General features: G+C 31.6%; 1 protein-coding gene across 2 annotated transcripts in view; it reads left to right on the top strand.

Moving 5' to 3' along the window:
* Positions 1–23,770, top strand: part of IP3K1 (inositol-trisphosphate 3-kinase-like protein) — a 71,824-nt gene that overhangs the window by 30,120 nt on the left and 17,934 nt on the right. Inside the window, exon 1 of one of the 2 annotated variants that reach the window (XM_068773394.1) lies at positions 16,288–16,519. The exons of the other annotated variant lie outside the window; for it this stretch is intronic. Within the exon in view, the coding sequence (XP_068629495.1) occupies positions 16,382–16,519 (138 nt within the window). The 5' untranslated portion in view covers positions 16,288–16,381. Of the gene's footprint in view, positions 1–16,287; positions 16,520–23,770 lie in introns of those variants that run through there. 2 annotated transcript variants of the gene reach the window in all.

A 23,770-nucleotide genomic window follows, 5' to 3' on the forward strand; every position in this document is an offset into this window, starting at 1 on the left:
TTTGTAAAGTCCTTGTTTAAAACAGGTATAATATTTTCATTTTTCAAATTAGACCAGTGTTTGACGTAAATAATTTTACAACCATATTAAAACGAGTTTAGAATGAAATACGTCAATGAAACGGCAAATTAATAAATATTTTTTGCATTTAAATATACTCGCGGACTTACGAAACTATAAACTTTCCGAAATATTCCAATATATAGAAATTACTTTTAAATAATATAATAAATAAAATGATATCCATGGTTGATTTTCCATTATCTAAATCTAAAATTCAGTTCACTGAGCCAATAATTGAGTGTTGGGGCACCGAATTTTGAAATTTTGAAAAATGTAACAATATTTATATTTGAAAATTGAAATAATTCTATTGACGGTACTTACTATGTCGCGAAAATAAATGTTAACTTATTGGAATAAATGAATTCAATTACTATTCAATATATGTATATAAGTTCAATCTGCGTAAATTTCCATGTTCAATAATTTTAGTCAAGTGGATGTCGAGATAAGATATATGCTTTGTAGAAAAAAAAATAACAAATCCTCAACATGTGTACATTAAAAAATGTTGCTATGATATTTCTCATGTTTTGAAGATATAGGTGAGATATAGTCACGACTCTATTTAGAACTTCCGGAATAAACGGTACATTGTAGTTTTCTAATGGTCTTAAAATTAGTTTATAATGCAATTTTTAATTTCATCGACGTAAAAATTGTAACGTACTTAATATTTTAAATTGTGTCGAAAAGATAATACTTAATAAATAAAGCGATGTTAGACACAGTAGAGATGGTAAGGTTATAGAACATAAAGATATTAAATCTTTACATTTTATAATTTTAGTTTTGATCTAAAATCATCAACATTTACATCGTCTTTTCAACTGAAGAACGTCCATTGTTGGACATACTCCACCTCAGATTTTCAATATTTGAATGTTTATATAATAGTGAAACGTCGTAAATATATTCTTATTCGCCGGTCTTAGAACTAAGTTTTTCTTACTTGGGATTATGAAAAAAAAGATAATTAGTTTTACGCAAATAGTAATAGGAAAAACATTAAAACTGCTTAAAGATTTCGTGAAATTTCTATGTATAAAAAAACAAACCGGACATAGGTCTCTTCCATAGATTTCCAATATTACCGGTTGCAAGCGACCTGGATCCAGTGGCTCTGACGACCTAAACAAGGTCCTTTGTCCACCTGTACTTAAACTTCTGTCCTTCTGTACGTAAAGTCCTACACTGCGCTGGCCGTATCGTAATATCCACTCCAGAAGCTTAAATCCCCAGCTGCCACCCCTCCCCGAAATATGACGGTTCCTTTCGCTTGCCCACCGATCTTCTGATTCCTGACCAGATCTCATTCAGAAATCCCGAGCAGAGCCTTCGTCCATATTGGCATGCTTAAAGTGGCTCTTTGAGTGACTTTTAGCTTGCCAATGTGGCCTGATAACTGACTAACCACGTCTATATAAGTACTTAGTCTAAATTGTTTCACATAACCTTTGTCAGTTTATCGATATCTCATTGAAATGAGCACACGCACTAAGATCATACAAGATTAAAATTTAATGGTACAACCTCGTCACGGTTATATAGATCCATCAATCAGAGAGCATTTTAGATACATGCTACCACTAAATATCAAATATTTGGATCGATTTTTATGAATATGGAATGATAAAGAATGCTGGACGCGCCGCAATGCACCCACGTCATCGTCAGACGCGATGCGCAGGCGTTATCGAGCAGCCACTACAATATCATCAACGCTTGTTATTATGTCGGAACAAGGAGATCAACGTGACTTGACTAGTTAAGCTTTGCGTAGGCTTCGCTATTACGCAACGACGTATATAATTCATTAACGTGTTCTACTGCCAAGAAGGAAGGACCATTTGCAATCGGAGGCCAGGCAGTTTCATATTTCATTAGCTAATGCTTTACGTTTTACTCTGCGTAGTAATCGCTCAATTTGTTTCAAAACGATCTTAAATTATTTGTTTTATATCAAAGAAAGGTTGCTGTCAGGTTTATATTATAAATTACGTGTTAAAAATAGATTTGCAATTGTTGTCGATTTTTAATAGAAATATTATTAAGGGAAAACAACAACATACTTTTTAAATAAATAGTAATACGTCGTATTTATTTATATACTCTTTTTAGACATTTGTGTAATGGCGGACTAAATGCCTAATAGATATTTTCCACTAGTCAACCTTTAATGGCGCAGAGAAAACAAGTAGACGTGTAAATGCGATAGAAAAAAAACTTAATATTATACTAATGCTATTCTTATTATCTATCTACTAATAAATACATACTTAAATATAAAAGATACATAAATTACACCTACTATTTAACATACAATCAGACAGAAGTAAAAGATTATTTGACGATCGTAGATTTCTCATTTGGTTGGAATAAATGAGTTAGGCGAAGAGTTAGACATGATTAAGGAATAGAGGATAGCTTTAATAAAGAATAATAAAAAATTTTAATCACTGATATTAATGTCAGTTTTAGTTATTGAACAGTGTTTTGGAATCTCATGTAATACACCGGATTTATAAGTATAAATATACAAGCTTCAAAGGATTTGAACTACCGTAGTTTTTGTTATTCGAAATAGATTATATGACCGCGTCATTCATATAAAAACGCTACAGTAAACAACGGGTATCGTCTTCAAAACCGATAGAGCGGTGCGGGCGTCGATTTCTACTCGTAATGAGCGAGAGCATAACGACTACATTGCGAAAGACGACACACAGTGACGTCAATGAGTCTCCTCTTGACGCTTTCTACACCAATGTATTTACAATACGTTTAATTTATTTACTCGTTTCTCTATCACATTTTCTGCTTTTGTAATAGCACTTCTTAACTTAAAGTATTGCAGAGGTATTTAATTTTACAGTTTGCAAATGTCAGGATAGACGGAAAGATAAACATATACTTCAAGCAGCAGGATAAAAACATGCATAAAATACATACATATATATACATAATATGATATACTATATTTTTTTGAAGGTATAAAATAATAAATTTGCAGATTCTCTAATTCCGTCACAATACTACAAAGCATAATCGAGAATAGGTAGGATAAGAAAAGGCATTGTCTTACTTTTGGCGATAAAGAGAACTCATAGAGTGATTTATCTTTCAAGTGGCAGAAGTCATCTGTGGACACCAGCTTATGATGGCTATGTGCTAAATATATAAACTCCTAAATGTTAAGCACAGTAAACTTTTTATATTCAGTTTATTTTAAAGTTCTTACAATTATAGCCAGATAATTGGTGGGGTTTTACTTTATTTACCATATACTTTTTCCTATTTAGCCAATAAACTTACTAGTTATATGTTTAAAATAATTAAATAAATCTTAAAATGTGTACTATCTTCTGAAACTATCATCATTGCAACTGCAAAATATTTCTGGAACTAGGCATCTCGATTTGACATTTCATATATCGCCAGTAAAAATTTGTGGTTGTGAATCCGTTGCATCATTTTTATTTAATTTTAAATTTTAACTTTTTAACACCTAATTCGACATAACGAAATTTTTAATTACCCTTTGTGGGCATTAGAAATATTATTTACACAAAATGGCGACTGTAAATTTTGAATTGCCGCATACAAATTTAAGAATATTTATACGACGTTTCGTATTTGGCACTAGGCCCACTATGTTAATTATTGCTTGTAACGTTTTACTGGGCGAAGGTATTAGTTCATATAGTGGTCAGATTAGAAAGCTACTAGTGATTTATTAGAATTAATACTAAACGAAATGTTGTTTCATCAACTTTTGGTATGTTGCACCGGAAATTATGTAATACTTACGTATGCATTTTGATGACGGATTTACCTTTTATGATAAAGACTTTTTTATAGTAACCGTCTTTTTCACATTTTATTACATGCATTTTGTAACACATTGCTCTCGAAAAATATTTTAACTCATGTATGGATCTTGACAAAAGTTTACATTAATGTTTTAAGTTCAATGGTTTCGTAAGAATTTTTTATACAAAAATAATTTACTTAGTTGTTGAATTTTTTTGGAGTATTTATATATTTACATTTAAACGTTTGATATTATCACGTGAAAATAATAAGACTTTGTTTGACATGTAAAATGTAGTTTTAATTATAAAACAGAGATATAATTATTATATCGGCTCTTCGGGCACGAAGTATTGCTCTATGTATATGTGTATAAAATCTAGATGGTGCTTTACGACGAAGTGGATAATAGTCTTACAAAATGCTGTTTAATAATCCTATAATAACAACCGGACCGTTCGGCTTTCTCTGATACTCGTAAATCGGAATTTTAAATACGTTTCGAGTGCAAACCCAGAACTCTTATTTAGACATAGAGTTTCCGTGGAAAATAGAGCTAAGCAAAGCGCAAGACTTACGGATTGGAATGGCCGATATTGCGTTCCTGTCCCGCCGTGTGGTTAACTAAAACGCTGTGCAGGGGTTTTCATAGCTCCGAATCTTGTGTAATAACAAAAAGGGCGCCATGAATTAGGGCTATCAAAGTAACCTATTTATATGTATACTCTTATAGCTATTGCTTTGAGACTTAGGCCTAGTACCTTCAGGCCTTGACCATCTCGTACTAGGTAAATACCAATTTGCAAATACCAATAATTAATTGTTGTATACATTTTTTAAATATTAATCTGACGCCTGATGTGACTTTCAAATGCTACGATTAATTTATACATAAGCGAATCAAGGTCCGATAAGCTAAAATGCAGGTTATCGAGTCGTTCTCGGCACTTTCCACTGTACCGGCCTCAATCCCGATGCATTCTAGTATAGGTTCATTTTCATTTTCTGGTTAATAAACTGTTAAGCTGATTCCTTTGATTCTTAGATGTGTCTTTTCATAAATCATCGTTGCTAGTTTTTTGTGTGTTATTTATTTGACTTATTAACATTTTACAGTTTCCCCGAATTACAGGAGAAAAAGCGTAAAAAGATCCCGAGTCAAATGTGACCGGTGGCGGTTAGCGTAAGGTTCTGATTTAGTAGTGTAACTAAGCTCAAGGGTTCACAAAGGCTCCCAAAGGTTCAAAGTCTTACGCCAGTGGTCTGGAAAGAGCACCCGAACGATTTTCATAACCGTGAAGAAAAATTAAGATTACTCTTTTGGTCGCTGACCTTCGTAACAAGATAGCACTTTAAAAGAAGACAGCTATAGTCATATTATATAACATAACATCAGATTATATGCTTATAACAATGCGGTGCTGCTAAAATTTATTAATTTAAAATCCTACGCATTATCGTTTTTGCATCGTTTAAGTAGTTACACGTTTTACAAAACTTTCTTTAAATTAGTTTTGTGTATTTTATTTTTTATTATTACATTGTTACTAGTAAATTTTGACAACAGTATAAAAAAATATATTTATATTCCTTTTAGAAATATATATAATTTAATTTACGTAAGTGAGTTTAATATAATTAAAGCGGTGACGTGACTTCTTCCGTTTATGTTAAGGTGTAAAAAAAGTACGATAATTTGTTGTAAGTACCTAGTTATTTCTAAGAAAAATTACAAAGTGCATTAATAAATCCGCATTCACATGCGAATTTATCTTACAGCTGTTAATTGCTGTTTCTATTTTTGCGTTTTTCGAAGCTAATATTAAAATTTCAAAGCTCCTTACTATAAATGGATATATTATTATACTATTTTATCTCATAATAAACATAATTTATTCCTATCTCCCTAAGATGGGGCAGAGGGCGTCCATAGTACGTCGCCATCCTGAGCGCTTTACTTCGCTCCACGTCATTTCAACTGCCTTCACTTCTGCAGTGATCATCCGCCGCCAGGTTTGCTTTGGGCGGCCACGTCTTCGCTTTCCTTGAGGATTCCCTTCTAGGGCTTGCCTCGGTATGTGATTAGGATCCCTTCGGTAGCGTGTGGCCTATCCAGTTCCACTTGCGGCGTTTGTACTGCTGGTCGATCGGCATCTCACCACAGCGTTTCCAGAGATTTACACTGGAGACTTTCTCGGGCCAGTATATACGGAGAATACACAAAGACAGTTGTTAACGAAGACTTGGAGCCGACGCGAGATATTTTTAGTGACTTCCGACGTTTCGCATCCGTATAGCAACACGGTTTTCATTCAAAATATCCCGGTCCATAATAAACATAGCATTTGTAAATTGTCGTTTACATAAAATTTAAAAAAAAAATACTTAATACATTAACAACATATATATTCTCTCTGAAAAGGATTAATAAGGTCCGTTATTGTACATAAGACAGGCAGTAAAAAGAGAAAGTTGAAATGTATTTAAATTGCTTATACATGAGAACATCATACATTAAAATCAGAGCAAAAGATGTTAAGTCTGTAAATATCTTTTTCTTTACTGAACATTCAGATATTTTTAAATTTGAAAGTGAAATTTCTATTAATTTACTTGTCGAAAGATTTATTGAAATAATACACAGATTACTAAAATTAAATAAAATTGATATTACACTATAATAGTAATGATACCTAAAATTATTTAAAAAAGAAGCTATTTGGATGTTCCTCAGTGAAGGCTTTTCAAATTTTTTTTACGATCGGCGTTGTAAGGTAAAAATTACAGTCGGTATAACTTAATTTCATGATTGCTTTACGCTGCTGATACAGCTTGTCAATTACATCCTCTCGGAGGCTTTATTTAAACGTTTTAATAATCATTTAAGTACGTCATGGAGTGCTCTGAATGTCAGTAATATTGAAACAGTGACGTATGCGTTTTATAATAATGCGCTATTGTACACCTCATCACGCGAGTAACTGTAAATGTAACCACCGTGGCATTTAGCAACACGACCCAATGAGTAATCAAAGCGGAAATACTTGTATGTGATTATAGTAAAATACTGAGTAGTACACTGGGATATCAGAATTAATTCTGACTGAATGATGCGTAGGCATTTAGCGGTAAATTACAATTAAGTGAATAAACAAGCCAGTTACCCGTTTTATATCCTCAAATCCGGGTATACGAGATTTCCCTAAACTAGTTGAAATATAATTACTGTTTCTAACATATCCAAATACTCTATATAAGGAACTATGTTTACTACAAGCGAAGGAATATATCCAATTTCAAATTATTAGCAGCAATTAAGAACCGCTACTCATATTTTTCTATTTAAGGAAATAGTTAATTTGTTATCTTAATACGAATTTTGTTTATATATTATATTAATGAATTTATTAAGAGAGACCAATTCAAGTTTAAAAACTTTTTTCCTAGTCTCTCTAATATAGCATATTGGAGCTCTCACATTGGGTCCCTTGCTGTCAGATTTAGTGCTGCGGCTTAACCGTTAGGAAGATTAGCACAGCATTATTTTCTATAGATCAATCTAGCTTTGGGGTAGAGGAGCATATATTGAAAATATATTTCTTTTGAGAAAGAAAGCCATTCGAGATATTTATGGCCAATTGCCGCAGACCACCTTGGGAAAACGAGTAAAAAAAATCAATATTCTTACTGTGGCCTCACTATTTCTACGTTAATATTTCGTACATATCATATTGTATTTACAAGGCACCGTGAAAAACTTGGGCTTTCATTTATAAAGTTCAAAGAGCGTATTAAAAGTAATTAGACGGGAAAGGCATATTGCTAAATAAGTCTTTGGAAATGATGTCGCTTGATTATTTTGTTTTCATTTAGTCCATGTCTCACAAAGTTTATGCATAAATCTGTATTGTTAAACATTTTTAAAAGACGTGTTGTTATGGAGTTTTCTCCTATTTCATCTCCGCTAACATAACACCTTGCAAAGCAGAGTAAAAAATAAAAAGAAGACGATATATAACATATATAGATGCATGTTACTGTTTTAAATGCTGTTAAAAGCTACAATGTACAAAAAAATTTTTTTACTTCCTTTGAAAAAAATATCCTATAAATTCCATTTAATATCATCTCCTCTAATTAAATTAAGCTTCTCTACTAAATAAAAACTTTATAAATATTGTATTTTAATGGATTTAAAATATGACATAACATAATAATGATTTCAAACAAAATTTAATTATGACTCCTATCTATACCGTCTTGTGAGTTTAAATAAAACCAATCTCAGCAGAATATTTAAACATAATGCCTTATTAAGTTAGTTATAACTGAAAACATACATATGCATAAGATCATAAGACTAAATCAATTCTTTTCCATGTTTTTTTTTTATATTTTGATATTTAAAACGTTCATTTCGTATTAAATTAATTTAAAAACACATCTACTACACTTCAAAAAGAAAAACTGTATTTATAATATTTTCAAAAATCTCTGAATTATCTTGGCTATAATTAATTTAACATAGAAATAATTGTTAGTATTGTTTTATTATTAATTTGGGTGCCATATTCATATTATTTTCTGATATTAAAGTTTAGTTATCCTAATTAGTTATGGCCAGGGCTGAGTACGCCTAAAACTAATGATAACTTTAATTATTTATTGTTGGTATGCCTATTTGAAATAAACATATAAATAAACAAATAACCATTATGCCAATCAATATTTTAATCTACATCTAGTGTTTTAACAATCGTTGTTTTATTTATTACTTTCCGCTAATTGTTTGGTCAGACGTGTCGTGTAACAAAAATATTGATGTAAGATTCGCTACAGTTTCGTATTGTCATCGGTAAACATTCGCACGGTACGTTGGTCTTCCGTTTATTCATGTCTGGCGTACGTAAATGCACACGATGCTACCTTACCGTGAGAAACACTCGTATCAACTCACCACGCCGATAAGCTGCTACATTAACTGTTGCAACCGTAACTAATTTGATACGTGAATCTGCTTCACAATATTTTTTTTTTATCAAGACTGCAACAAGACAGTTGCATGTTTTATAGTTAAATAGTTACATAACGCAGTGACAAAAATTACTCTTGAATCTATTAAGCTTTACACGATAAAGTAATTTTGCAAAATAGTGTTGCCTATTATGTTTATATGGCGCATATTTTATAATTCAACTTTATTTACTAGGTCAAGGATATAACAGAATGTTTATTTGGTTGACTTTAGCAGATACTAAGGGGCGTCTTTATTAATTTTGTAATTTGTTTATAAGGTTGTTAAATAATGATTACAATATACTCAGAGAAAATAATAAATCAACATTTGATATGAACTTTGCTTCTATGACCAAATTTCTATCAGTTGTTTGCTTACGGACAAAGATCATATTTATGTTAATTAATGGTGTTATTTAGTATTCTACTTTTTTGTGGACTTTTTATAATTTTACATTTATAAAGCAGTCTGCGTGTTACTTTAAAACATTGCATACCCATTTTTAAACACGTTTCTAAGAATAAATGGAAATTGACCTAACTATTTTCAGTTTGTATGTTTAGCGGAATAACATCGGTTTTTGCCCAAGCTATTCGTACCAATTTACGTCTTTAAATAGTTTCAACATCGATCATCTTCTAATAGACGCGTGATGGAATAATACTGTATAAGTACAGAGTGATTTGAATATACCTAAAATATCTGGTTTAGACGTTCTCTAGACAGGGCGTGACCTTTTATCTACTGTGTCAGACGGCGCCTCGCGACCTGTCACATATTACAAAATACAACGCATGAGTAAATGAAGACCTAAATATTTTTTTATTTATTTTATGCTAAGCGTGAAGGCCACGAACTATTCTTGTTTATACTATAAATTGAGTGGACTTTCAATTTACGTGGAGGTTAATTATATACCCGTACTAAAGGCGATGCTACTTTTAAAATATAAAAACATTTTCATAATATTAAAACGTTTAGGGAATTACTTAATTTTTATTTTGAGAAATAAACAGGATTATACCATTGGCCCAGTAATTTCCCAGACTGCGGCGCCCTTTAGACCATAATATGCTTAGTTTGCCACTAACTAGCAAGCGCATGATGTGCCCGAAAATTAAGAACATAGAAATTATGATAAAAATTGTTAATAAAAGCTGCATTGAAAAACCAATGAAACCCAATATAAAGGGTCTCTGCCAATTGATGGCAGAGGATTGTCGAATAGAGGGAAAATAAAAGAAAAAAAAAACCGCCAGCAAACGGAAAAAAATGGATATTTTAGTTTAACGACAAACTTACAGTGATTGTTAATATATGTAAACTGTTCAATAAGTAATCATTACACAAAGTAGCAAGTCAGTATTAAAAAACTATTCCTTTATGTACATGGGACAATCCGTCCAGCTTGGTAAATCCAACTTTGAGGAAGCGACCTCTTCCTCGTTTAATTCAACTCGGATGGACAGCGTTCAGGAAGCTCCAAAACCTCCAAAAGCCTCCGATGAAATACCGCAATTTTTGAAAAAGAAGGTTTTTGGCCAATGTGTGTTGCTGGTGATGATATACGGATCCGAAACGTGGTTACTTATGACGAGCTTCATCAGAAGGCTTGAGCCTTCTGATGAAGCTCGTCATAAGTAATATCATAAGTAATGTCATAATAATCACAGAGAGCAATGGAAAGGGCTACGCTCGGAGTTTCGCTGCGAGATCGAATCAGAAACGAGGAGTTCTGCAGAAGAACCAAGATCACAGTGGCAGTGGGCGAGGTGCATCGCTCCCGCAATCGATGGCCATTAGGGCCGAAAGAGTCTCCAGTGGCGACCACGAACCGGTAGACGCGCCGTGTTACATAGTTAAGCTTGCGGGAGGTCGCTTAATGCGGGCAGCGCAGGACAGCTCATTGTGGCGATTTTTTGGGCAGGCCTATTCCTTGCAGTCGACGTCCATCAGCTGAAAAGAAGAAGAAGAAATGTAAATAGTTGAACACTTATCCATTAAACAAAATAGAAAATCAATATTAAATATATATATATATATTCTAAATAAGTAACCTGTTTATAACTAGTATGTATAATAGTAATAATTAATTGTATTATGTGACTATCCTTTTCTTGTCATTGTCTTTGAACTAACCCTGTAATTTTATGTATAATAGGTATAAACGCAGGCGTTACTCATGAACCAATGTACATTTTGTTGATTCTATCTTTAAAAAAATTTCGGTAGATATATCCAAATAAATTCACATAGATTTTCATTCATAACAATATGCTGCGTTCGATTGAAGACCTACTCTTGATGTTTACTGGTGATTTGAATTCCTTAGTAGCTGATACTTTCTTCCTTTGAAGGATTACCATCATGTTTGGATGAAAACTTTGATATAAATAAATATCTAACTATTTACCGAATTTTTCTCTTAATTTCAGTCAGAAAGGATATTTAGCAAAAATGTCATGTTGATATTTTAAAAAAATGCAAATGTTATAAACACGAAGTGCTATAAATTAATTATAAATGTGATAAATTTTAGATTAATTAATTAAAGAATAAAAACTAGCAAGCTAGTCCAGAAAATATATGTAAATAAATACACAAGAATATAATAAGAGTCTATTATCAATGAAGAAAATATTAGTCTCATTAGAGTAATAACATCCTGACAAATTTTTTAACAAGTGTTTATTTTATTACATGACTTGGAATATGGAAAGTAACTTACATAGTTTAAAATTATTTAGAACTTGATGAATAGTAATAATACAATGACTCTTAAAAAAGAAACGCGAATTTTGTTTTTTATATATGTATATATACATATTATGTATGTATGTATATATATATACATATGTTTATACATACATACATATATATACTAGTGCCAACGTCAACACCAATCGTCAAGTCACCGTCTTTAAACGAAGACAAGTAACAGGGGGGGCCATGTCTGAGGAATACGGTGATAATAGCATACCGTTTTAAAAATTCTCGACAAATAACGATGTGCGAGTAATGGCGTTACCATAATGAAAAAGCAAACTCCTGTTCTTTCACAAATCCGGGGTTTCTTTGCTAAAATTTCGCATACGTTGTGAATGATTTTCGTTATTGACCGATCGAAAAAAACGATTAAAACCTTTACTTTCTTTGTCCGAACATGGCACGGTTTTTCGTTCTTGGCACGTGCACCAAGTTTTATTAAGACGATTGGGCTTTGGTTTCCACGTCATAATAATAAATCCATGATTCAACTCCAGTTATGACCCTTCGATGCCAATTTTAATCGTCACATAGAGAGTCTAATAGATCCTTATCAATATTTATGCAATGCTGTGTATGGTCGAATTGGTTTAATTTTGGTTCGAATTTCCTGGTAACCCAGCCTAAATCATCAAAATCGAATAGCACTAGCTAATCGTATACTTATTTCCTCTTTTCTTCACGTACTTTGGCACCCGACACGCCTGCTAGTTCATATCTTCTTGATCCTCTGAGAACATTTTGTACCACCGTTGTACCTTGGATCAAAGCAATATATTAATGTTGATTTGATTGAAGTTGGCTTCACCATACCTCCATAGTCAACGTTCATAAAAGGTTCGCGTGCGTCATTTTGTATTCAAAACTAAATTTTTAATTATAAGCATTTTGGAACAGTAAAAATCAAAGACGTGTCCACAAAAGTTCAAGCGAAACAGCTGTCATAAATTAGCTAAATATTCAAAACGGCCAAGTTTGTCAATATAAATTAGGGACGTGATTACCAGCATAACGCTACAATAAATGAAATTTGAAATAAACGTAACCCGCTAAAAGTCAAGTATCGCGATATATTTTTAACAAAACTCGTATATCCACCTCTTTAAAGATACTACAATATTTGCTGTGTGTGTAAAGGAATAATTATGTGCGTTTTGATAAATATGTATGCGAAATGTCCAATTGACGTCAACGGCCTCTGGGTTGCACATTAATAGTGGTATTTGGCTACGCGAGCGCCACCGCTTCGGAAACCATTTCCGCGCCCGCTTCCGCTCGCGTGCGTCCCCGCTTTCACGTCGCCCTGGTTACTGGTTGGTCGCGTTTGTGGCAACATGACCACACTCACAACGGGCATTTACCTCGCATTCTCGATCGTTCTCTTAACAATCATAAATAGAAATTAGCCATCTCGATGAATTCTTTAATGCAAAGTGGCTTCCGTGTAGTATTCAATGTGTATGTTAAATTTTACTTTTCGTTTTATTAGTTTTCGTTTTTTATTCATTATGTTAATTTAAGATGTACAATATGTTTAGCTATAAGTGAAGGATTAGTAACAGTCTACGAATATGAAAAAAAGTGAAATATCATTAATAATGAACATGTAATAATAAATAATATGTATTTATTCTTTTTACACTATATAAATTTGAATGAGAAACTATAGAAATAATCACAGTTTTTTCAAAAGTATCGAAAGCCATTTCATATTATGAATTTAATTAAATATTTTTCTGTTATATGCAATAGATTATGTATTATTAAATAATGGATAAAAAAGAAATTTCGTATTTAAAACTGTGTATTTTCTTACACATTAATCATTTCTTCTTCTGTATTGAATAGGAGGTGATTTGCCCACAACTTGTTTTTAATTTTTAGTTAAATTTCAAATTAAAAAATTACAAACGTGGCTTAAGTGACTCTCCGTTTCATATTCATAACGTATGTGTTGGTCATTATTTTTTTATACTAATTCTATGTATGTGTAATATACATTTCATGTGAAATAATATTACGTTATGATCACATTTTGTACCGTATATGCCACGTCACTACCAGTTCGTGGAAGTTTCTGGGTTTCACATACGAAAAGTATTTATATTGTAACTAGTCACAAGAAGAATATTATTTTTAAGAATGAAAAATATTATTTTTAAGAAATAACATATATGTCGAGACTAGTACTAACCGTCACAAGCCTTTAAGACATTGTGACTTATTAAATTAATGCAATTGTAATTAATGTAATTAAAAAAAATGTAAATGCTTGTTAGCTTTAGCTACAAGATGTTACGCTTACAAACTTTAGCGACAAGACTGGACGTTGTTTCTGCTAACTATTAAAATCGGAATACATTAGAGTTTTCACATGATATTGATGGTCAAACTTGGCACCCGTCAAGATGACCATCTGTGATCAATAAAATGTCCCAGTCCTTATGCGTGATTATCTGATTTGATTATTTATAAATTTGATTAATTAGTAGTTTTATTCTACATGTTAATCAAGTCGCCATACCTATAAAATCCTTAATAGCACTGTGGTGTAACAAGTATTTCGTTTTTATTTAGTTAGGCAAATGGTCTATATTGTAAAATAGTGACATGCCAAGCTACTGTCGTCAGGGACTCCAGAGTTACCACAAAAGCAAACTACAATCTGTTAATAATAAAAAAATATTAATATTTAATGATTCCAACACAATCCACAGGATTTATTTTTCATTATTGTTCGAGAATTTTTTATAACGATTTTTTTAAAATTTGTACTTGTTTTAGTGATCCTTAAAATTATTATAATCACGCGCACTATTAAATAAAAAAACTATTAGTTATTAACATATTAGGATCTATGTAATTATCCCTTTCATAATGTTTCGAATAAATGTAAATAAATATTTGGATAATATCGAGGATTATCTTGAGCATTATAAAACTTACATAAATATTCATTATATAATGAACTTTATTTCTAACCTGTTAACGTCGTCAATTTTGTAAGATCGACATCTCCACACGCTTAGCATCTATATAAAGAATAACATCTATAGGGTATGGGACGCTCCCATCTTGCGGGGAGAGGAGTCAAAATCAAACGGGTTCCACGACGCGAGCTTCAGTTAACATGGTTGAAATTTTTGTGAAATTTAAAACCGTTAAATGTTTTGTCTTATTTTCTTTGGTGTTTTTGTTTTTGATGATTAATAATTTCGTGTAGATGATAATTAAATTTCCAATAATGCTAAATTAAGTCGAGAGAAGACATAGAGGTTATGTTGACAAAGGAACTTATTACTCAAGTAAGTATATATAATTTTGCTTTTAGTTATTTGTCAACTTTTTTATACATAATTAATAAATATTATAGAATAGTTTAATTTCTCAAGTCGATAAAATGTTTTGAATTCGCCATATAGCCATATTTCGATTATTTTGTACTACTTCTTTTATTCTCTTAATAGTTACAGCTTATGGATAGTGTTATACGTTTGTAGTAATTTGTAAGACATTGATTATAATAGGCAAACAATAAATAAGGGTCACACAATGCGTTGTTTAATACAATTTAAGAAATAGTTTTGAACAATTGATGGTTTATCAGAATACGATTTATAAAAGTACTTCTTACGCATAAAATATTTTATCGTCTATATTTTTTTACAAAATAACGAATCGTTTTAATATCTATACGAAAAGTAGATAAGATTAAAAATATTACATATTTTCTCCCTCCACACTTTCGTATGTATTACCTTTATAATGACGATCTGCCTATGTAGTAAAATTAAAAAAAAATAGTGGATAAATAACAAATTAAGGCGATGTTAACGAAACCGATCTATGAAACACCATACGTCTATTTTGATTTAAATTTTATTAAACTAATGGCATCAATGTTTTTATAAATATTCTTAGATTTTAAAGATATTACTAATTTATACGTACTTAACAACAATATAAACGTATATTTCAAAACAAAATACAAAATATGCATAACTTAAATCGTAAACATTAGTTTAACACAATTGTTTTTGTATTTGAAAATTTATGTGATAGTGTCAACGTTACAGACCAAACATTATTCAGAATGTAACGTGCTAGGAATCGTATAATGAAGTGTCGTATTTTTTACGCCTTAACATTATTTATCCGAGGTAAGTAAACTGAAAAATATGTCTTTTAAAAACTTGTTTTTATTTATTTTGATAGAATGTTATTATATAATCTAATATTGGCGCATTTTACAACCAAATTTTGGTACGTATTAACAAAAAGATTTTGATTATCACGTAAAATCAACAGTAATTTTGTAAAAGATAGAATTTATTATTGTTTATTTTATTCAAAGGAAGACTAATCGATCGCCGGTACAAGATGCGGGCTGTCCTCTTGAGCTTTTACTGCCCCATCGCAAGTGTGATACGTTATAAGTCATCTTTATTTATTTTAAATTACTTATTTATAGTAAAATCGGGTCAGGTCGGCGGCCTGCAGGCATTGAGGTATAGAGAAAGTCGCTCAAGCGTAGTTGAATCGTCGTGTAGTTTCTTTTTTGCAAACGCGGCGTATAGAGTTGCGCATGCGCGGAGCGCAACGTACGTCAGTGTTGCGTGGAGCCAACGTTCACTTCGGACGCGCGATTGGCGATTGTGTCCGTGACGGTCCCATCAAACGTGCTTATGAATAAATAAAGTGCTTGTGTGTGTAGCATCGACAATGAGTGGTACGGGAGTTGCGTCCCGAGGCCCGGAGCCTGTCTCTCTTCCCGCCGAAATGCCTGTCAGAATCTACATGCGGGCGTTACGCCAGTATCAGAAGTTGCTTGATCTCAAGCGTTACGCTTTTAAGGAAAAAGTAAGCAGTCTACAACCCAACAATTTTGGTAACAGTTAGTTATGTAAATGTTTTTAAATATAATAATTTTAAAAATTAAATAAATTCAAAAATAATAATTGTTTGATAATATATTTTATTTTTACTTACAATTATCATAAATATTGTAAAAATGAGGTCAACTATTGTTATTATAAATAATTTATATGATACGACACAACATACTTGTATGACGTCAATAAATATTTATTTCCTTTTAAGATACAAGTCTATAAGAAGATTCGAAAGGCTACCATTAATTATATTATAATAAATATCTATTTGTTCAAATTGATTTGGGAATGATAGATTCGTTTATTAAAAACTAAATTAGTACATTGATGCTGTGACTTCGAAAGAACTAACCTGTTAATTTTGTGCAGATTAAAATATCAAAATAAGGAAAACACTATGGATAAAAGGACATGACAAGTATAAACGTTGATACTTGTGTCGAATAGATGGCTCTGTAAAAAAGTTATCCACCCTTATTAATTGAATTGGAGGAAGCATCAGGACCGATTTATATTTTAGATTTTATGTTTTAGTTTATTAACATAGTCACATATACGTATTTGTAATATATAATATAATTATATCAATTCATTCATTCCATCACATTTGCCAATTGATGCCCATTCCAAGACATAGGTGTCTCTTAAAGGTCGCCATTATGGTCGGTGTTGCGCTGCCCGCATCCAGCGACTTCTTACGGCTTTGACTATATTGTAAGTCCACCTATTACGAGTACCCATGCCGCGTCTACCAGCTCATGGTCGCCATTTGAAAACTAATGGTCCCAACCGCCGTCGACTGCACGAACGATGTACCCCTCTCACTGTCACTACAGACGAGCAATTCTTCTAGCAACGTTGGTGACTTTCGTTCTTCTGTGGAGCAGAGAAGCTCCGAGCATAGCCTAATAAACGTATTAAAGACATATACTATATGTATTCCATTGATACGGTTGATCTTTTCAATACTTTACTTCAAGTAGTAAATTCTAAGGCCATGCAGAAGCATACACAATTTATAAATAATTATCTACCAGCAAGTACTGAATCTGAATGACGATGATTTAATATTGGTGTTTAATTATGTATTCAAATTGTTATAGAAAAATACGCGTAGGTACTTGCCCTTGGAGTAAATATAGCATTAAACATCTTTTACTTCTGTCTTCGCATTTATTTTTCATTTTGTAGCATTAATTATTCGTTGACTGTCATATAACATTTTATCTTACCGGCTAGAGTCGAAAATTCGTAACAATATAAATTTACGCTTACGTAGATAGATCCTTTTAGTATCTCTGTTAGATATCTAGTTGCTCAAGGCTATAGTAACGCGTAATATACTTTCATTCACAAAGTTAACAACTTCTTAGCAAAATTATTTAAAAGCAAGTTTATTTTTAAAACAAACGTTGATAAATATTATTTATAAATAACATAATAAAAACATCGCAGAAACTATTTTTACACTATATCAACGGATGATAATGGCTGCATAGATGCGTGGCCAATTGTTCTTGTATTTCAATATCAAAAGTTAAATGAACCATATTTATTTCTTTGAATTTTTAATAACGTAGTTAGTTACTTAGTTATTAACCATAAAGTTAACATACAGGGTAGTATTCTTAAAGTTATATATAATAAGGAGACTTCATTGGTACCTAAATGTCTATGAACGCACATACGCGTTTCCGTATCAATACTACTTCCGCCGCCCGTATCGCACCGTTATCTCACGCCTCCCAGTCGTCGACCAAATATTTTGATCTAGAACAATCTATGCATGTGACAATATACGCTTTTTTATATAGCAAACTGTATCAAAACCGGTTCGCAATTTTGTTTGTTTCAAGTTCTAAATGTTTAAAAGCTAGTAGCGCGCGTCTGTAAGTTTATTTAATCAAATTTTAATTCTATCTAATTAATATAAAAATTACACTCTATTAATCATGCGTGAATATATTTTTATCTCGTACATAAGTGCTTAAAGCCGGACTAGATGCGTGAAGCTCAGTTACTATAGCTGTTCAAGAGAAAAAATATAATACGTAATCTATGCAAACAGAATTGAAATAAAAACTTAAATTTATATTTAGCATTACTGTCACATACAATAAGTTAACAGGGTATCTTAAAGAGCGAAGAAATATGTATAATGTACTTAACATGAATCTAAGTGGAAAGGAAAAATCGGATACTATTAAATCTGCACAAAAAATTTCGAAGAATAGATAACTCGTTATTTATGTGTAAAATACAGTCGACATTGAAAATAATCTTAAAATTTTACATTAAAAAAATGTTGTTTGAGTCCATACACGCCCACTATAAGATATAGACTTGTCCAAAGATATCTATGAGGGAGATGTACCATAATCACCACGCTTACCCAGTGTAGTGCTATGACACACACAGAACGTTGCCGGCTATCCTCTGAAAACTTTTTGTGATCAGTGGCAATCTTATATAATTACAGCACAAAATATGAATTATAAATAAGACGGTGTCCCAGTCACCGAACCCGCGACATAGGATCGCAAACTTTTATTTGTCTACCGCTGGGCTACCACAGCTCAATAAAAATGTAGCACGTTAATATTTTTCTCGCGAAAACTGTACATTGTCACTTATAGACAAAGGTGTGTAGAGTACAATTACTTTTCGATGCACAAACTTGTATTCATGTAAATGACGAGGTCATCAAGAGAATTTAGCGGTAAAACAGGTTACCGCTTTAACTGGGCTCAATGCCAAGGGTTAAAAGCTTGTAGCGTAATTTTTTACGATGTATTCTTTACAACCTTTAAAGTTTAAGAAGGAAATAAAAGAAGTTTATCATAAAATGAAAGATAAATTGTTTTCACTTATAGTAATAGCCAAAAGACATTCCTAAGTATACATATTACATACGCTGTGTTAAAAGTCAATTGTATAAAATTAGAAATTAAGGGTTGTAATCTAAATAACTAAACAAAAAAAATTTTTATTATAAATGTCATTATAAATCTGTACGGTAAGCTGGTTACTATCACGACGCAGTCGCTCGCCATCTTCGATGGATATTTGTTAAACGGCATCGGTGTGTGACTGTTTTTATAATACGGGTCGCGTGCGTCAATGTGGCATAAAGGTCTGTTCCGTTTCACCGTCAGATCCGTTTGTGTAACCATACCAACCGTTTTCTTTGCAACCATCTTTAAATACAAAGAAAAATTATAATACGTTCCACTTTCTCTGTCCCCTGGCTTATAAAAACGTTTCTTTGTTCTTACCGTGAAATTACGAATACAATGCGTTGTTACAATTTTAATTCACTGCGTTAAGCAAAGCGTAACCTATTAATATGCAATGGTATCGAATAATTAAACACAATGTTGTAATCTCAATTAAAATAAACTTCGTTACATTATTTACACAGTAAATAAAAAAAAATGTGTTGTAGCTATAGGTTCTTTCCTTTTTTTGTCATTGATATATACTATTTGACAGTTGGGATTTACAGCATCAGTTTGTTTGATTAGACAGAGTGCCGAAGGCGCATAGTCTAGTTCTTTTTACAGGGACTAAGTTCGAGTTACATCACTTATTTCATTTAGAGGCGGTCAAGTTCTTAGGCGGATACTTCATGGACTGACTGAGCGCAAGGACCTCCCAGAGGTGACCTCGGCTTGAGCTGTCACTCGAGACGTGTTTAGCATTATGATTAGAGCGTGCCCGAGAGTGCCGAACCTTGGCTCGATTTGATGCTGTTATATCGGGTTATAAATAACTAGCAGTCCACTGGCCTGCTTTGCGTGGCCTGCACCGCCTTTTGTGGGTGTAATACCATAAATTAATTATTATATATACTATAAGAGGTACAGTTTTTTAAAAAAAGCATTTTTTAATGAACGCTTTGCGGGTAGAATTTCATGAAATCCGTTCTTAACTAACATCTACCTTGATATTAATGTTTATAAAACATATATTCTTCTTAAATAAAAAAAGCCTTTAATCACACACATTAAAAACAAAATGAGGTGTAGCAAAAAAACATTATAAATCGATGAATTGACAAAATTAAAACATAATATACATTACAAGACCCCCAAGTATCGACGCCACACTAAATTGGTATGGGTAATCTTTCTCGCTATTTTACTTAACAGTACAGATATTTTACGAAGAGACTGGAGAGATCCTTGGGGTGTTAATTGCCATGTTTACATACGGCAGTGAAAGCTGGTCGTGGCAAAATAATCACTAGTGTGAGGTAGGCAAAGTATGCTCAGCAACAGGTTAATGAATTGTGTGATAAAAGGGTATTTGGGGAAGCGGATGTTGCAGTTCTAATTCCTCGCTATAGACTGCGACAATAGTTTATAAATTTTATATTAGATTAAGAATGCTCCATGTAAAAATTATTGAATGTCGTAGTTGTTACTCGAATGCTACAGTAGTAATGACTTTTCAAGTGTTACTTTTAAATACACATCTATTTGTATATAAATCTATATGTTTGCCTCATTGACGTTTATATAAGATCAGGGAACTTGACTACACCAATGGTAATAATAAATTTCATCATCTATATACAGCAGAACTTAAATAGTCAATGTTGTGACAGTGACGAGAATGTCACGCGATTATTTGACGCGTTCAGATATTTGTATTTTGTCTTAATCAACTAAAATAGCATGATGTTTCTTATTCTGTACCCGATAACCTATGATTTGTACAACGTTTATAAAGTGAATATAAAATTATCTTTAAACTTCTGCTGTTAAACTGTAGTTTTCTCTAAAATTAAATAATTGATAAATTTTATTACAATATAAACTGTTTACGAAACCGTATATAGATATTTTAGATAGAGAAATTTAGAGCAACAAAAATATCAAACTTGGGATTTTAAGACTTTCTTAAATTCTATGTATCTGACTAAAAAAAAAAACAAATAAATAACTTTACAATACTTTTAGACATTAAATACTATCTGTTCTCCAAAACAAAATGAATAATTTATTTAAAGACAGTAACAGTTTAACTTTTTATCACTATATTCTCCCAAAATACATAGCAAGTATCATTACCTACAACAATTTTTAATGAACATTATATTACGCTGTTAGAAGATAACAGTCGATTGACGTAAGCACCAACGAAACATGAACTGGTATTGAATCAAAAACGTGATAACGCCGTAATTATTCATATATAGGAAAAAGTTGTATTGCAATCAATAACGTTTAAATTATTTAAAAACTAATTATTTTAATCCAAATGATTTCTTTCCTTAACGTAATATATAAGTAATGAATGAAAAAAAAAGGAATCTTTATTAATGAATAATAAGGATTATAAAAATAGTGAACTACAGGTTCCCGTTTTTTTATAATCCTGTTATTATTGAAAATTATCGATTCTGAATAGTTCAGTTATTTACACAAGCTACAAATCGTGCGGGAGGACTGTATTCACGATTCTCTTAAAAAAATTTTAAAGCACCTCCTTTAAAGAAATAGATATAATAAACAAATATATAATATGTACATCGTTCGTTATATTTTTACTCTATGACATTCTATTTTTAAATCGGTAAAAATAGAATATCAACAGTTATTTTTGCACCAACCATAAATATTTTAGTTTGGTGGTATTCCACGACAAGGTGACAATTAAATTAACCATAAATTTACTCCTAATTTGTAAACTTGTTTAACATAAGGTTGGTATTGTTTTGACGTTCTGTAAAATATTGCATCTAAAAATATCTGACTCCTTGTGACAATTTTCTTTTTCGTTAAAACAATCCAAGTTATAGTGATAAAATTATCTTAATGCTATCAATTAAAAACATAATAAAATTTTACTATGTTAATTTTACTGGAATTTTTACATAGATGCGCGTGAAAGATAGGCCTGGCCTAGCTGAACCTTCGCTAATTACACTATTTTTTTATTAGTTTTAAAATGATACAAAACTAATCAAACAATGTAATGAAGTAAATGAATGGAATATTTACAGAAACAGGGAAAATTTCTAAAACGTTATGTTGTGTGTAATAAGCTGGTAAATGATGGAAACCCAGACGCTTTACTATAACACGACATTCCTTTTAAGTATAATGACACCTGTATCTTGATTTGACCTTATCGAATATGGATGTTGTTGTAGAACTCTGGTGGTATATTAACATACCCCTGCTTTTCAATCATTCAATAGCAGTTCAAAAATTAATTATTTGTTTATTAATTGACTTTTTAACCGCTAAGAAAGAATTGCATCCAAACAAATTTGAAAATTAAAATGTATGTTTATTTGTTCATAATATAGCATCAAAGTGTAAGACGCATGCTATGTCACATTAAGCCGGTTATTTATAAGTAAGCAAGTAGTCAGATATATGCAAGTTTTACATCACAGTGGATAACTCAAGCGGAAGTCATATCAATCCACTAACTTCCTCATTGTCACCTATAACTTATCCAATGTTACAAGCACGGCTAGTTAGCCGTTTGTTTATTGTAAATATAACAAGTTGAGCATACATCTGCGACTGTTTAGGTCCTGATTGTTTTGACACTTGTTAAGTATATACATACTAGAGAACGCAATTAATAAAGTTAGAGAGGAGAAAAGGCAGACAATCTACCAATTTCTCTAAATCGCTTATTTTAAAGACGCCTACAAATGTTAACGATTATACTAAGGTATTAATCATAATTTGAAGCAAAATATTCACTTCATGTACTGTTAATTGTTACAATTCTTATAAATTTTTTAATTAGTAACAAAAAAATATTAACCAATAAAACTTATTTTTTACATAACTCATTGCCGATTCAAAGAACTGAACATGGTTATTTGAATTATTGAGACCAACATAATTACCATTTTACCCAGAGAATGACATACTGAGGTTTTGGCTCAGTAAACATTCACAGATAATATTTGAAAAGGTTTAAATTTTTTTTTCAATATTACACGGGGAAAACCCCGGGTCAATGTCTTGAATCATAATGACTATTGTATTTATTAATTATTATTGTAAGATTCATCAGGGGACAAACCGAACCGTAATTTAATTATGCACATATACAAAAATATACTTGGTATGTGGCAAAAATGGTTGTTACCAGTTAAACGATACCTTCATTAGTTTTTTTATTTGAGTTATATGAATTTAACATCTACAATAAAATGTCATTAATTTGAATAAAATTGAGTACACTT

This window comes from Battus philenor, unplaced genomic scaffold, assembly GCF_028537555.1.
Source record: "Battus philenor isolate CCGP_79_NKW_IND1 unplaced genomic scaffold, ilBatPhil1.0.hap1 SCAF_6, whole genome shotgun sequence".
NCBI classification, from domain to species: domain Eukaryota; kingdom Metazoa; phylum Arthropoda; class Insecta; order Lepidoptera; family Papilionidae; genus Battus; species Battus philenor.